We start from the raw sequence: 15,899 nt of genomic DNA, 5'->3' as shown, positions 1-15,899 counted from the left end.
CGAACAGGCCAGTGTGGGTCACAAACATTACTTACTATCGCTTTATTTTTAAATAGGCAGATATTTTATGGGTGAAGGAGGTGTCTTTGGTGGCCCTGCGCAGTCTAAAATGGGCCCAAATGTAGCCAATCATTAGAATCACTCATAGGCTTTTTAAAATACAGAATCTTCATTCCCAGAAATTCTGATTCAGTAGGACTGGGATGGGGCCCAGGCATTGTAGTTCTAAAACCTTCCTAGGAGATCCAGCTGCTAGGTCAGATTTGTGAGCCACTAACATGGAACATGCACTGTGTGCCAGTTGTTTGCAGGGGAGTTTTGCATTCTTGCTGAGGGGTGTGGTCCCCTGTCTAGATGGCAGCCCCTTGAGACCTGGAGCTATGATATATGTGGTCATATGTCATTGCTGTGAGTCTCACCAGGCCGAGTCTGCCATAACTCGGTCATTGTGACGGTGGTAACCTCCTGGGATCCAAGAAATGTTGGCCTCCATGTTGATACCCAGTGAGGAATGGGATGCAGAGTCCAGTACTCTGACATTCCAACTTGATGCTGCCACTGCCTGCCTCTCGTTTCGTTGGAAGGCAGCAAAACGTGAATGGGCGTGCCTGCTGCACACTGGGCATTGTGCTCACACTGGGAGAGTAACAGGCATGATTCTAGCATGGCTCTTGCTCTCGAAGAGCTCACAGTCTAGCGAATGTGATAAGTACATACTTGTATTATAAAGCAGCGTTTGAATCATTACAATAATAGACATGGCCACAAAGTGCCCCCAGAATGTATAGGAAGAAAAACATATCCCAATTGAAAGATTCTCAGAAGATTCCTTGGAGGATCATAGCACAGGCGACACTTCAGCCCTGTCCAACTCAAGAATCTGTCCAGAACCAGACTGCAAACACAGTTTAGTATAGGGCCCAGTCTGAGTGCTAGATTCCTACAGCTAAGAGTCCTACTCCAAGGTATCCTGGGACCATACCTATAGCTACTTGGGTAAAATGAGGCTGGGAAAACTGATCAAGCTTTAGAGGTCTAATCCTGGACCGTGACCCCTGCTTACAGTGGAATGGGGTCTCTATGCCACCCTCACTTCAGCTTTCACCTGTGGGAGCATAGCTAACAGGCTCTTTTCTCTGTAAAATTTCCCAAGTGACGTCTATGCTAAGTGTGTTCCTGTGGCCTCGTTGCAGACCATGACCATGCCTTCTCCACTGTGCTCGCCCATGTTTGACTAAGAGAACTATGGAGGAAACACAGAGTTTCCCTGAGGAGGGGCTGTTTTCACAGATGCTGGCTCAAGAGCCAGGGCTTGAAGCTCACTCCCTCACTGAGGAGAAGAGGGACTGAGGACCAGAGAGCAAACCTTGGTCTGGAGTCTTGCTTTGTTGAGCAATGGGCTATGCAAGGGGAGGGGTGGGGAGGCATCTCTCCTGCTGCCTCAGTAGGCTGGTTGAGACTTGGAGATGTGCTGAACAGGAGCATGTGTGGAGACATACCCATCAGCAGCAGAAGTAGGAAGTGCCTCGTATTTCAAATTCAACAAAAATTGATTTTATACCTCCCACGTGCCCAGGCATGGTGCCGCACTCAGTGCCTTCAGAAGCGTAACTTCTACTTCACAACACAGGTGTGATGTAAAAGTTACTAGTCCAATTTTTATACGTGTGGAAACAATGTCAGTGAAGTACAGTAGTCCCCCAATGCCATCTCCCAAAAAAGGTATACAACTAGTAAGTGAAAAATAACAGGCAAACTGAAATTTTTCAGGATTCACATTTGTTCCAATTTGGGGGTGGTGGCTTAGCTTGGCTATGTATATTTTCCAAATAATGTATGATCTGTTTTCAAGATAAAAGCTGAGCCCCAAGAATATAGACTCAGCTTCTTCCCAGGAGTGCAGAGCAGAGATTTTCTTCATGCTTTGTTCCATAAGGTTCTAGACCTATCCTGGGAGCCTGTGACAGGAGTCCTCAGCCAGCAGCTAAGGAGTACATAGGACCCTAGTTCAGAGCTTGGCTTTTAATAGGGTCTAAAAGCTATGCTTAGCACCAGGAATGGTTTGGGTAGGCATTGTTCCTGAGGTGTGGCAAAAAGCAGTCATGGCTGCAAGGTAAAAACCCTGGCAATGGGTTATTCCAAGAGTTGAACAAGAGTGGCCAGGAGCGGCATTGTCAGTTTGTGCCAAGAACCTAGCCAACCTCTAGGCAGGGGATGGGGGAGCAAGTCTAGTAAGGGGAGGCAAGAATTTAGCAATGGTCAGAACCTCACCAGCGAGCTTCACTTTAAGACTCCAGCTCCAAGAGGGGATTGGATTGTGAATGAGGAGCTTAAGGCAAAAGCTACCCCCTCAAGATAAAGAGTACTTTTGTGGAAGGGAATAAAAGTACCACGATTGGGGTGACCACACGTTCATATCTGCTTGGGACAATCCCAGTTTATATCTGTGTCCTAAAGTAATTATTAGTAGTACCATCTTTCATTCTCAAAAGTGGTCCAATTTGGGCAAAGTATTTGTGGCTACTCTAACCACGACCCAACAAACTTTATGCCAAGAGAAGGATTGGTTCTCAGCTGAACGTTTTGGATGCTGAGGGTGATCTCTGAGCCAAAGGTCTATGAAGCACGATGTGATTGACCCCTTCTTACCTCTCCCCTCATCCCATGCCACCCACCCTCTCACTTCCTCTGCCCAGACTCACTGCCCCCCTTTCATATCCTCAGGTACTCTAAATTCCTTCTACCCCAGTGGAAGGGGTAAGCTGCAAGTGCAGCTCTCCCATATTGGAATGTTCCTCAGATGGCTGCGTCCTTCTTATCACCTGTTAACTGTCCCCTCCCCAGAGAAGCCCTCTCTAACCACCTTATCCAAAAGGCAGCCCTTCACTTTCTGAGTTCTTCATATCCCTTTTCATGGTGTATTAGTCAATTTTTGCTATGGTATCAACAGTGCAAAAATCTCAGTGGAACTGAAACAACAGACATTCATTTCTCGTTCACGTCCCATGAGGGCTATAGGTCAGTCATGGCTCTGTGGGGCTTGGCTGGGCTCTACAGAGCCTCTCATCCTGAGACCCAGGCTGAAGGACCAGTCTGTACAGAGGGCATCTGTTCTCATGGCAGAAGGGAGAAGCTCAAGAAGATAGGGTGAAGCCAGAGCAGGCACTGAGTGAGATGAACCTGGTGTACAGGTGGTGGTGTACAGGTGGTGTACAGGTTCTATGTACAGAACTCTATGTACAGTCCTGGTGTACAGGACTCTCTGACTATAGCTAGGAAGGATGGGTGAAAGGTAGGAGGGACCCACAGCACTCAGTAGAAGTGATGCTTAACAGAGTCTTGCAAGTGGACAGGAGGAAAGACATTTTAGAAAGGGAAAATAGCTGGGAAAGACATGAAGTTAGCCTTGCATACTGCAGGGCTGTGAGTAGTCTAATACGGCTGGAATGTCGGGTGCAGTGGGGGAGTGGGAGGGCCTTGGGTCTTTGGAGGTCTTTTGTTTCCTTTTGAGGAGTTTGGGTTTTATCCTCTGTGTAATAGGGAGTATTTAAAGAGGTCCAGGAAAGGATGTAACATCATGAGAATTTATGATTTATGAAATTCACTCAGGAGCCAATACAGAGGATGGACTCAAGGGAAGTGAGCTTTAAAGCTAGGAAACCAGGTAGTCCAGTGCAGCAGGAAGAGCACCTTGACTTTAATAGTGGCATGATGGGGATGTGACAAGTACAAGAGATATTGAAGAGATAGAATCAACTGAAGTTAGTTGCTGATGGAATATGGGAGTGTGGAAGAAGAAGTTGCTATATCTTGCTTAGGTAACTGGGTGTTGTCATTCATGGAGATAAGGAATGAGGGAGGCTTAGGAAAACAGATAAAGAGTTCAATTTTGGATATGCATTTGAGACGCCATTGGGATCCCCAGCAGACACGTTCGTCAGACAGTTCCCTACCCAGTCTGCCGCATGCAGGAGGGCCTGGGCTTCTGGAGTTTACTTGGGAGGCAATGGCATAAAGCTGAGTGGCTGGGCAATGAGAAGAGGAAAACCTATAACTGAGTACTGGCAGGGCTGAAACATTTGCTGACACCAGCGAACATTCCAGACCCTAGAATCTAGGGGAACCAGGTTTGGGAAAAAAGGCTTTGGAGTTCAGTATTGGATGTATTTAGTTTAATCTGCTGTGACAAAAGCCTAACTCCTTCTCGTGGTCTGAAAGACCTTGGCCATCCTCTTCATCTCATCTCACGTTCCTGGTAGCTCTGTGGTTCACTTTGCTTCTGCCACGGTGCTCCCCCCCCCCTCATATGTACCCCCTCCATCTGCAGTGATCTTCCCCTAGGATGGCTGTCTTCTTGTCATCAGGCCACATCTCCGAGACTGCCTCCTCAGACAGGCTGTCTCAGACCTCCTCATTGAAAGTAGACCTCCCCCCTCACTGCATTCATTTTTTTCCCTTTGCCCGGGCTTACGTTCCATTACAATGTAGATTTCATGAACACTGCGGGCTTGCTTACCTGCCTTGTTGGTTGCCAACCCAAACCCAGAGCAATGTTTGATACACAGCAGGTGCTCCGTGGATACTCAGGCTGGGTGGAAACATTGCAAAGACCACAGGATATAGAGGTCTGGGGATCAGAAGAGTGGTCTGTCCTGGGGGCATACATCTAAGAGTCACATCTAAGATGTGGGCTGGGGTGCCCTAGAGAGAATGCAAGATAGGAGAAGACAACTCTGAAATCCATCCCTTCGTGTTCCAAATTACGAATGTCAAGTAGAGGGGGAGAGCTTTCCAGTGTTGGCAAAGGGGTGGTCATAGCCAGAGGTGGGAAACCCAAGTGTGTGAGATGGAGGACAGAATGGACATTCTTCAGGAATTAGGGTGGGATCAGCTCTGTGGAAGGCCCTGCTCATCTAACTCAGGGCGCCAGCGCCCCAATCTTGCCTGCCTGGGAGGTGGGGATTGGGCCAAAAAAAAAAAAAAAAGAAAGAAAAAAGGAACACAAAAGCATGAGCACAATCCATGGCCTCTGGATTGGATTACATCCAGTATGAATTTAAGAGGGCACACTATGTGCTCAGGAAGTATGTGGCCAACATTGCCGGCTTATCTCCATTGCTCCTTTTGGAAGGTGTGAGTTTCTATAAGGCATCCTCAGTATTGTCCGCACAGAGAACCCACACCTTAACTTAATCTTGTTTATGATAAGGGTGAGCCCTGCCTCACTCCTCCTGCACAAGACCTTGAGAACAAGTTCCTCAGGCCCAACAAAGTTAAATAACTTTCTACAGGCTCCAGCACCAGAGATGATGTTAGGGTAACTCCGATGAATATTAACATTATGCTGAGCTTCGGAGCAGGAGGCACAAGAAATTCAAGGGTGGTTTTGTGAAGCCTCTGCTTCCAGCTCAGCTATGGCATCAATCAGCAGAGCTGCCTCAATTTACTGGTCCAAGGACACACAGTGAAACAAGAGCAACCTGATTGGGCGTCTCCTGCTTGGGCGAGCACTGATGGAGAAAATCGCCCGACCAGGCAAACTGACACTGCTGCGGGTTCATGGGCGCCAGTCTCAGACCTACAGCAGTGCTCAGCCAACATCCATTTGCGCTTCTCCAGTCAGCCTGCGGTTCTCTTCTCCGTGGAAGCTGTCCCAAACACTTGCCACTCCCCTCAAGCCCCTGAGCAGCTCCTGCCCTCACCTTGCCCTAGAGAATGACCTTGACACCCCCCTCATGGGCAGGCAATGTTCCTCAACTTGCAAATAGCAAAGACACCGAGCCTGTAGATTATACTCCTTCTCATCCTTCTCACCCTCCCACCTTTTATAACGGAAATGTTAGCTCCTCTCTCCCATCCAAAACCAGGCCCCCTATAGATTATACATCCCATTTAGGCTTTGAATCAGGGAACTTTGAACACCTTTGAGCTCACAGTAAGAAATGCAATTTGGTGCACACTCACACACACACAATTGAAACAGACGATTCACCACAGTTCTTACTTTTAACATTTACAGGGCACTCAGATACTTTCCATTCTCTTCCTTTTTTTTCTTTTTTTCTTTTTCTTTTTTTTTTTTTTTTTTTTGGAATCCAACTCAATATCCCTTTCACGACGACATCACTTTTATTTTTTTTTTAATTTTTTTTTTCAACGTTTTTATTTATTTTTGGGACAGAGAGAGACAGAGCATAAACGGGGGAGGGGCAGAGAGAGAGGGAGACACAGAATCAGAAACAGGCTCCAGGCTCCGAGCCATCAGCCCAGAGCCTGACGCGGGGCTCGAACTCACGGACCGCGAGATCGTGACCTGGCTGAAGCCGGACGCTTAACCGACTGCGCCACCCAGGCGCCCCGACGACATCACTTTTACAACCAGTGCTTAATGGACTGTTCCAAAAATCTTGCTATAGAGTCTTCTTCACCTCACACCTTCTCGGGAACCTTTGCCTTATATATAATCTGTCCCCCTTGTTCTGTCTCTCCAGCTCTCCCTGTCTGCCAAGTCCTCCCGTCGCCAGTTAAACTGCCCCGTGTCTCTCTTAACTTAAAAGTAGAGATCACCTTGCTGGTTCTCTAATGCTGTCCTTTACACCCAGACTTCTCTGACAGCATGTCTTCCCTGCTGTGTCCATTCCTCACCTCCTGCTCCCTTGTCACCTGCCCATTCTGACCTCTGTGCACCCCACACCTGGGGACAGCTCTCACCAAGGTCGATGATGAGCCTTGTGTGGCTAAAACACAGGGGTCGCTTTCAGCACTCATCGTACACAGATGCTCAGCTGTATTTCAGAATGGATAGCCCCTCCCTCCTTCTGGAAACCACTCTCCTGTTTTTCCTCCTACCTTGGCTGCTTGGTCTCCATCTGCCCTGCCAGCTTCTCTCCATTCTCTTGCAAAGTTCCATGCTGTCTGTCTTTCCTCTGCCAATTTGATAGCTCTGTCATTTGACGTTTCTGTTTTCTAGTCATATTGTACATTTGCAGCATCTCTGTTGACCAGCTTTATTCTTCCGTTAGTGGCCTCTTAATTTCCTTGGCCCATATTTCTATTTTGAGTGTTTATCTTTTTATTGAGTTGTAGTACTTTATATGGTAAACATAGTAAATATTTAACTGTAATAACCTCCAACTATTTCCTCTCCATTTGCTCCTCAGTATTTAGCTTTGTTTATGGTGATTTTTAAAGTCCCAAAGTGTTTCATTTCTGTCATTAAAAATGTCATTTCCCTTATGATTTCTAACTTTGGTGTAATGCTAAGAAAATCCTTCCCCACCTCTGAGATGACACAAATATTCCTTTTTTTTTTTTTTTTTTTTTTTTTTGTCTAGTACTTCTGTAGTACATAGAGCGAGGCACGAATCTAATTTTTCCACAACTGGTTAGCCATTTGTCCAAGCCTCCTTAATTGGTCAGTCCGCCTTTGTCCTCCCAGTTTGAAAAGCCCCCTTTGTCATATACTAAATTTTTAGGTGTCTGTGTCTGTTTCTGAACTTTTCTTTTCCGGCTCCATTGATCTCTCATCTGAAGCTAATACAATACAGATTTTACTATTGAAGCTTTATGTCTGAGTTGGCAAAGCCTCCTTACACTGGGAGAAAGCAGGTGTCATGGCTGAGAGCTTGGGCTCTGGAACTGGTTTGACTGGGTTCGCATCCCAGCCCATTACCCACATGCTGTGTGACCGGAACACCTGCACTCAGCTTCTACATCTGTAAAACTTGAAAGTAGTATCCACCTCAAAGGGTTGTTATGAAGGTTAGTGAGTTAAGACATATGACGATTTTGGAATGCCCACTAACACCTCATACTTTAAGAGGAGGTTGGCTCTTTTCACTTGTGTATTACAATTGTTCTAAGTTCTGGAAGAAAAAAAATTGGTGTGAGTCACACCTGGAATTATGTTCAGTTTATACAATGATTTGAGGATAATTGTCATTTTAATTATATGAACTCTTCATCCAAAATAACAGGTCAATAGTTTGTCTCCCATTGTTTTTTAATTTTTTTAATGTTTATTTATTTTTGAGGGGGAGAGAGAGAGAGAGAGAGAGAGCGAGCGAGCAAGCAGGGGAGGGGCATAGAGCGAGAGAGACACAGAATCCGAAGCAGGCTCTAGGCTCTGAGCTGTCAGCACAGAGCCCAACATGGGGCTCGAACTCATGAACCTTGAGATCATGACCTGAGCCGAAGTCGGACACTTAACCAACTGAGCCACCCAGGCTCCCCTCCATTTTTTAATTTTCTTTTCTACCCATCAGTAAAGTTTTGTTGTTCTCATTACATAGGTTGTGTTTTTCGTTGTTTTAGGACTGAATTTAATTTGCTAGCAATTTGCATATAGGATTTCTTTTTACACAGTGTGTATGTTGGTGTTTGAGTAGGTGGGTGTGAATATGTGTATCATACAATTTTGTGGGAGTATTTGTATCAAAATTAATTTAAATAGCATAGCTATGATGGTGTGTTTAAAATTTTAAAGTTCTAGCCATGAAACCACCTACTCCTTAAGTATGTTCCAGTTTCCTCAGGTTTTTCCCTTCACACAATTTTGGTAATTCAGAATCCTAGAACCTTTTGTTTTGTCAAGAATTCAAATTTATTAGTATGTTATGATACTATTCTTTTATAATTGGCTTAGCTCCTTACTTTTACTGTGCTGTCTCTATGTATACATACCCTCTCTATTTTTATTTAAGTAGATCAGTGAGAAGTTTCCTGTTTATTGTTCCCTCCAGTTATTTTTTTCTGTTTTTATCTTAACTGTATTCTCCTTTCTTTGATCTTGTTCAGTTATTCTCTCTGTAGCTTTTAAGCTTACATTCATTTCACTCATTTGTCTATTATTTAATAATGAATAAGGCTATGAATTTTCTGTGAAATACAGCTTTGACCTAATATCATCATCATTAATATAACTAGTCTGTGTTGACAGAGTCTGTTCCTTTTTGAACTCAAGGTATTAAGGAGGGCCCTTGTGATGAGAACTGGGTGATGTATGTAGGTGACAAATCACTGAATTCTACATCTGAAATGAATATTGCACTTTATACAAACTAATTAAATACAAGTAAACAAACAAACTTAACAAACTTAGTTAAGAAAGGGTTCTATGCATTCTCAAGTGATTTACAGATCTTTCTGTGTTCTTTTATTACGGATTCCTAGTTCATTTGCGCTGTGAACATAAAATGTGGCCCCCACAGCTTTTGTTTTGTGGGGAAGTTTGTGTAGATTTCCTTGTAGCCTAAAATAAAGTCTATTTCTGTAATATTCCATGGGCGCTTATAAAGAGGGTTATGCTCCTCATTGCTACACAGTTTCATGTAGCACATACACTCTCAGAGTATTTTACAGGTCCTCTTTATCTTTATTTACTTTTGATTTCAGACAAGTATATTTTTCTCCAACTCTTGTATTTTTTAAAAATAGTTGATTTGGTCTGCGTCAGTGCTTTGGGCCATAACATATCATAACTATCATATTTTCATTTTGGAATGTGTGCACCATCCATCTTCTCAATATCATCTTTGGATTTTGTTTTACTTTGTCAGGCCCCCAGTAATTAAATTATCATTTTGAAAGCAGTGAAGCCAGCAGTGACAACACCAAAAGACAAGATAACAAGAGGGGGTTTTTCAACACGCCCCTTGCGTTTTTCACTCAAGATCCTATCAAATAACAATCTGATATTACACACAGTAATTAGGCATGCACCTGTTAATGAGTTTGCCACCTTTATTATTTTTCAAAAGTCTGAGCCAGGTAAGAGCCCTCTGACTTAAAGGTTTATCCAAGGTCAAGATCCATGAACATAACTACATCCGAATTGGGTAGGCACTTTATCTGCCTCTTTTAACCTGGACAATTGATGGTGATAAGATCCAATGACAACATTTCATGTTTTCCTCATTTTGGACACTGAGAAGCAAACTCTGTTCTCTTAATGGAAAAACTTCAATGTAACATGCAAACATAATTTTCCAGAGTGAGAGAGATTAGACCTTTCTGGAATGATACATGCTCCCTTTTCCTGTCCTGGCAACAAATCTGAGTTGTCTCTTAGGGTGTTAAGACCGAGCTTTGCAAGACCACATCCTTGTTCTATTAGTGTCTGTTTACAAGCTCATCTCCTTCCAGGTAAAAGGAGAAATATGTCTTGGTAGCTGCCATAGGACTGTTGACCAGAATAAGGATCATCCACGAGTCCGGTGTGATGTTATAACATCCAAGGGGTTGATCTTAATATTGAAACTCCTTATTCACGTGGTTTGCATTTGCCTCCACCAGTCCTTCCGAAAGTTTGGTTGCACATATAGGGTCACCTGGAGAGCTTTTTAAACCTGTGATGCTCTGGACCCACTCCACCAAATACATAGGAATTTCTGGAGCCTCGGCATTTGTAAATTCTAATATTCTTCTAATGTGAAGTCTGAGCTGTCTTGGCCCCTTTCTTTTTAACCTCTGAGTCCCTTTGTGGAAGCTACGTATGTTATTCCAAAATGAGGATTATAATTTACTGGGCTAGATTAACCTGTATACATGTACTGTCATAAATAATGTTTGTCTCTTGTCTTTTTTTTTTTTAGCATTTACTTTACATTTCCCCTCTTTATGCTTCCTTGTTGCTTTCCTTTGAATTCCATTTTTTGCTAAATTGACTGCTTTCCTTTTTCCCCTTTGGTAATTTTCAAGATAAGATACTTTATAGTCTATTACTAATTACTCTTAACATCTTTAAAAACATGCTCTAACCTATATTTCTCTAATTAACCACAGAAACTATATAACAGAGTTTCTTGCAAGATGAGGAAATTAACATATCTCCTTGCTCCAACTTTACGCTTTATATCAGTGTCATCTGCAGTGTTTACCCTGGGGTTTAGGCAGGAGTGATATCTTTTATCTTCTCTTCAAAGGAATATTTGTTACGCTTGCATTCTGTTTTAGAACTGTGTTTATAGAAATTATTTAGATTCTTTACTATATGTTTTATTTGCTTCTTACTAATCTTTTTCATTTTATATTAACCATAACTTCCCCCCATTTGAGTTCTTCATTTTGATTCATCTCTCAGTTGTGTAGAAAACATCTTTGAGTGTTTTTTTTTAATGAAGGTTATGTGCATAATATATTTTTTATGGCCTTTGACATTGGGAGCAGTTTCTACTGGCTTTGCTGTTTAGCAACTTGGCTGGGTCACTCTCTTTTCTACTCTAAGTTATTTAGGAACAAATCTGTACTGTGTCTATGAGAAATGCATTAAGGGTGATGGCACAGTATTTTTTCCAGAGCTGACTCAGGTATCTACCTGTTTTTCAGACTTTGGTCAATTCTGTTGTTTTGGGGTTGGAACGGAATGAGGAAGTGAGGCACACGTATTCATGTCCCATCTTTTCAGATGGTATCAAACGTTAAATACAGTTAACCCTTGAATGACATGGGGGTAGGGGCACCAACCTGCCCCCCAAACCCTGTACAGTCAAAAAAATCCACATATAACTTTTAACTCCTTAAAAACTGAACTACTAATAGCCAACTGCTGACCAAAAGCCTTACCGATAACATAAACAGTTGATTAACACATATTTTGTATGGTATGTGTATTATATATTGTATCCTTACAATAAAGTAAGCTAGAGAAAAGCAAATGTTATTAAGAAAGTCATAAGGAATAGAAAATACATTTACAGTACTGTGCTGTATTTATCCAAAAAAAATCTTTGACATGTAAGTGGATGTGTGTAGTTCAAACCTGTGCTGTTCAGGGGTCAACTATACTCATTGATTCATTCAGCAAGTATTGACTGAGCACCCACCATGAGTGCACCATGCACAGTGGGAGGCATTAGGGACCCAGAGGCATCAAACAGACAAGATTTCTACTGTCATGGAGCATATGTGCATGTGTTGGGGAGAGGGAGGGATGGACCATAAACGAGTAAACAAGATAATTTTAGAGAGTGATAGGTAAAGCTACCATATATATCTGGCCAAAATGGTGCCCCTGGAGCTTTGCAAGATGGCAACCCAGAAAAAAGGGTATAAAGAAGAAAGAATAATGTGACAGAGTGATGGAGTGGGGGTGGGGGACTCAGATGATGTTCATTAAATTCTCCTGTGCAACAAACCCATTTGTGCACATGCTTCCGTGATGGTCTTCCCTCTGAAACCATAGCACTTCTCTTTGCCTCCAGTCCACTCTGGTGTGGTTCTCCTGGTAGGCAGGGCTCATGATTTTTCCCCTTGTCTTCAAGATCGTTGGCCTTGTTGGGTTAAGATTCCTCACAATTGGCATTATGCTTGCAGCTGGAGATGGCATGGGTTGGGGGGGGCATCCATGGCCAGCCTAGAGGCCCCCCACTTCAATGCTAATGTAGTCGTTAGGACTGATAGACTGATATTCAGCAAATTTTGAGAACACTCCCAAGGACTCCATTAGGCCCAGTGGGCAGTACTATTCTCAAACTGGAAGAAGATGTTGAGGGGTGGCTATGAGCTTGGCTCCTGGAGTCAGATGGCTTTGAACTTGATGTTTGTTACAACTTACTGGCCGAGCAACCCTGGCAAATTACTTAACGTCTATGTGCCTCAGTGTCTTCATCTTTAAAATGGGCTACCTACCAAATAGTGTTATTGTGACAGCTAAATTGAGTAATTGATGACAGTGCTCAGAACAATGCCTGCACTTAGTAACCGCCACTAATATATTATAATAATCACTATTATATATTGTGTTGCCTAAAAGAATTTTCATGTCCAGCTCTCCCCTTGGCTCAGACTCTTTCTATACCTCTAAAACACAGAGATTACAAGGGTGAGACTGACTGTGTCTTAGGGACCAGGTTCACTCTGCAGAACTGGATGGAAGGGCTTTGAGTAGCAGGTTGGAAAAGAAATACCTAACATAGAAAAGGGGAAGACTGGTAGAGTCAGGGGAAGGAAGGAGAAACTCAACATAAAGAGTGACCGGTTCCTTTGTTTTGTGTGTTTGTTTTGCAAGCATGATTTCATTATTATTTTTCACCTGAGCTTCATTATAATTAATAAGCCAAATACTAGGCTTACCGAAGTTTCTGTATTATGAACACCAAACATCAACATAAATGTTATAAAGAGATTCAGATGTTTGTCCATATTATTTCCTACCCTCTTTATACTTTTACATTAAAAAAGTTTTAGTATAAGCCTATCTCATTTTTTGCAGTCAGGAAAATTAAATATTGTTTTCATTTTGAAAAAGTATTACCCCAAAACCTATTACTCGGAAACAATTTTTATTCGGGGGCTCATGTCCAGTCTTTATCCACATGTAAATAAATATGTAATAGCTATAATCAGAAGTATACATATAATTTTATGATCTACTGTTTTACTTAAATTGATGCTTAACGTTCTTCTTTCTACAGGGTCATATTTATCACTTTAATGATTTCGCTCAAACAGCATCACATTAAAGGCTATAATTTACCACCTATTATTAGGCTCGTATATAGGTTGCTCACATTTTTTCTCTGTAATAAAATTATGTCACTATAAACATCTTTGTCCATGTGGCTCTTTTTCTTTTAAATTAATTCCTAGAGATTACTGAGTCAGAATATTTGAATAGTTTTGTGGCTGTTGATAAGAATTCATATACTCCCTTCCGAAAGGATTATATCAACTTTACTCTGCAACTGGCAATAAATACACATGAGTTTCCACAAAGCCTTAACAATATTGGGCTGTATATTTTTTCTTTATTTTCTTACTTGTGAAATGGACTGTGTTTTCATATTAATTCTATTTTTTCTCCTATGAATCCTGTGAGCATATTCTTTGCTCATCTTTGTGATGTTCTTATACAATTACGAAGACTCGAATTTAATATTGATATTTACCCTTTGGCATGTCTGTTGCAATTTTTTTCATTGTATTCTTTTCCTTTTTAATTTTGGTTTAATGTTCGCTTGTTTGTTTTTCCATTTATAGCATTTCCCTTGCCTCAGCCTTGTTCCAGGGTCTGTTAGTCGCTGGCATGAAAAGTGTTGAAAATAAGGATTTTCAGAAGAGTGTGTCCTTAGGGTAAAGTAGGAGAGAGGACAGGAAGAGGGCAAGGCATCCAGATGAGGCACCATGACCCCTGCCCCAGGTTTCTTCCAAAGCTCTGGTCTCTGAGAGACAATGTTTACCCAGCACCTCCTTAGCATACGTATGTAACTTCGAGGTTTCCAGAATCCCCAGGGCATACCTATTATTTTCCCACCAAAAGTGTTTAAAGAGGAGAAATGGACTTGGCATACCCAGACCCTGGTTACCAGCCAACGGATCACCACCAGCTAGGAGAAGCTGGGCTCTGTGACCCTACTTAAGCTTGAAGGATGGTTTTTCCCCGATACAAGGGACCAGGAGCTTACAGACACTTCCTGGGATGAGCACGCTGTAAGGGGGAGAGGGGCCAAGAGTAGACCAACTCCACCATGTCTGTGGTTTGCCAGAGGGGCCCTTCCTAGCACCATACCGAGCATGGAGCCAACGTGTCTCCCTCCTAGAGCTCAGAGCCCAGCCAGTCTGGCCCAACCCTGTGTCATCATTTCTTTCTGCTGCTCTTTAGGCTAAAGAAATGTTCCCTGTGCCAACCCTCAGTAGCCCAGGCAGAGTGCAGGGCTGCTCACTGACCTCCACCGCTCTTCTCTTACAGTTTCTTGCTTCTTCAACTTCACCAGCCCCTCTGGGGTCGTCCTGTCGCCCAACTACCCAGAGGACTACGGCAACCACCTCCACTGTGTCTGGCTCATCCTGGCCCGGCCTGAGAGCCGCATCCACCTGGCTTTCAACGACATCGATGTAGAACCTCAGTTCGACTTCCTGGTCATCAAGGATGGGGCCACGGCCGAGGCCCCAGTCCTGGGCACCTTCTCAGGAAACCAGCTCCCCTCTTCCATCACAAGCAGCGGCCACGTGGCCCGTCTCGAGTTCCAGACTGACCACTCCACAGGAAAGAGGGGTTTCAACATCACTTTCACCAGTGAGTCCCCACTCGGTCCTTCTGTACATCAGCCTCCGGGCCTGGTCCAGGGTGCCCCCATGGAGGAGGATTGACATGGGTGGGCCAGCTCCAAGGGCTTTGCAGGGCTGCAGTGCCCCGGCATGGTGCTCCGGCAAGGCCAGGAAAAAGCAGAAAGTGCAGGCTGCTGGCCAGGGTGCTCTTTCCTACCACGTGGCTCTCTTTTGAGCATCTATTTCCTATAGGCGCCATATGTAATGTATAACAAGGCTGGAACCTCATTTTTCCCTGTCCGCCTCCCCCTCCTAGAAGGCCCAATTAGAACCAGGAAGAGCCCAAGGGAGATGAAGCCTGTGTCAGCCACACATCGTTGCCCATCCCACTCCATTGTGCCCCTCCCTGTCCTTGAACACCTGCTTACTGTTGACTTCAGGGAGCCCCAGTGGGGCTCTTGCACCACACTTTGCCCAGTTCCCACCCCCATAGTCAAATCAGAAACAATGGTCCCAAGCAGTGTTTCTGCTTGGAACTGAGCTTTCTTAGTCTTGTTTTGGGGGCATTTCCTCATTGCCCCTCTCAGGCCCACAGTCCAAAAGTTATCACCTCCAGTTTTCATACTGGGCCCCTTCTCTAGAAGCAGCTTGAAGCTAAGGGGTAATTCTTTCCATGTCTGTGCCTCCTGGGGTGATAGTCAGGGTGGGATGGAAATAGCAAGCTGCCAGTGATAGCAACAAGTGCTTATCAGGTCATAATGAGTTTACTGTAGACCCAGTGAACTTAGCTAATGGCAAACAGTCAAGTGGGGCTGAAGCTGGGTCTGCCTGAGCAATTAAACTCTTCCAGAGGCTTCTTGTGAAATGCAAGCCCCCAATTCACACTTCACTCTATGCACACAAACATTCACATA

General features: G+C 43.6%; 1 protein-coding gene across 7 annotated transcripts in view; it reads left to right on the top strand.

Moving 5' to 3' along the window:
- The window catches only part of CSMD2 (CUB and Sushi multiple domains 2), a 602,428-nt gene that overhangs the window by 359,942 nt on the left and 226,587 nt on the right, over nt 1–15,899 (top strand). For all 7 annotated transcript variants that reach the window (XM_086716392.1, XM_086716389.1, XM_086716388.1 and 4 more), the window contains one exon: nt 14,687–15,013. In XM_086716392.1, coding sequence (XP_086572518.1) covers nt 14,687–15,013 — 327 coding nt within the window. The remainder of the gene's footprint in view (nt 1–14,686; nt 15,014–15,899) is intronic.

Source organism: Puma concolor, chromosome C1 (assembly GCF_028749965.1).
Source record: "Puma concolor isolate L17-30 chromosome C1, mPumCon1.1.hap2, whole genome shotgun sequence".
Taxonomy (NCBI): domain Eukaryota; kingdom Metazoa; phylum Chordata; class Mammalia; order Carnivora; family Felidae; genus Puma; species Puma concolor.
Note: the sequence above shows the minus strand (reverse complement) of the source record. Positions and strands in the feature narration are given on the sequence as shown.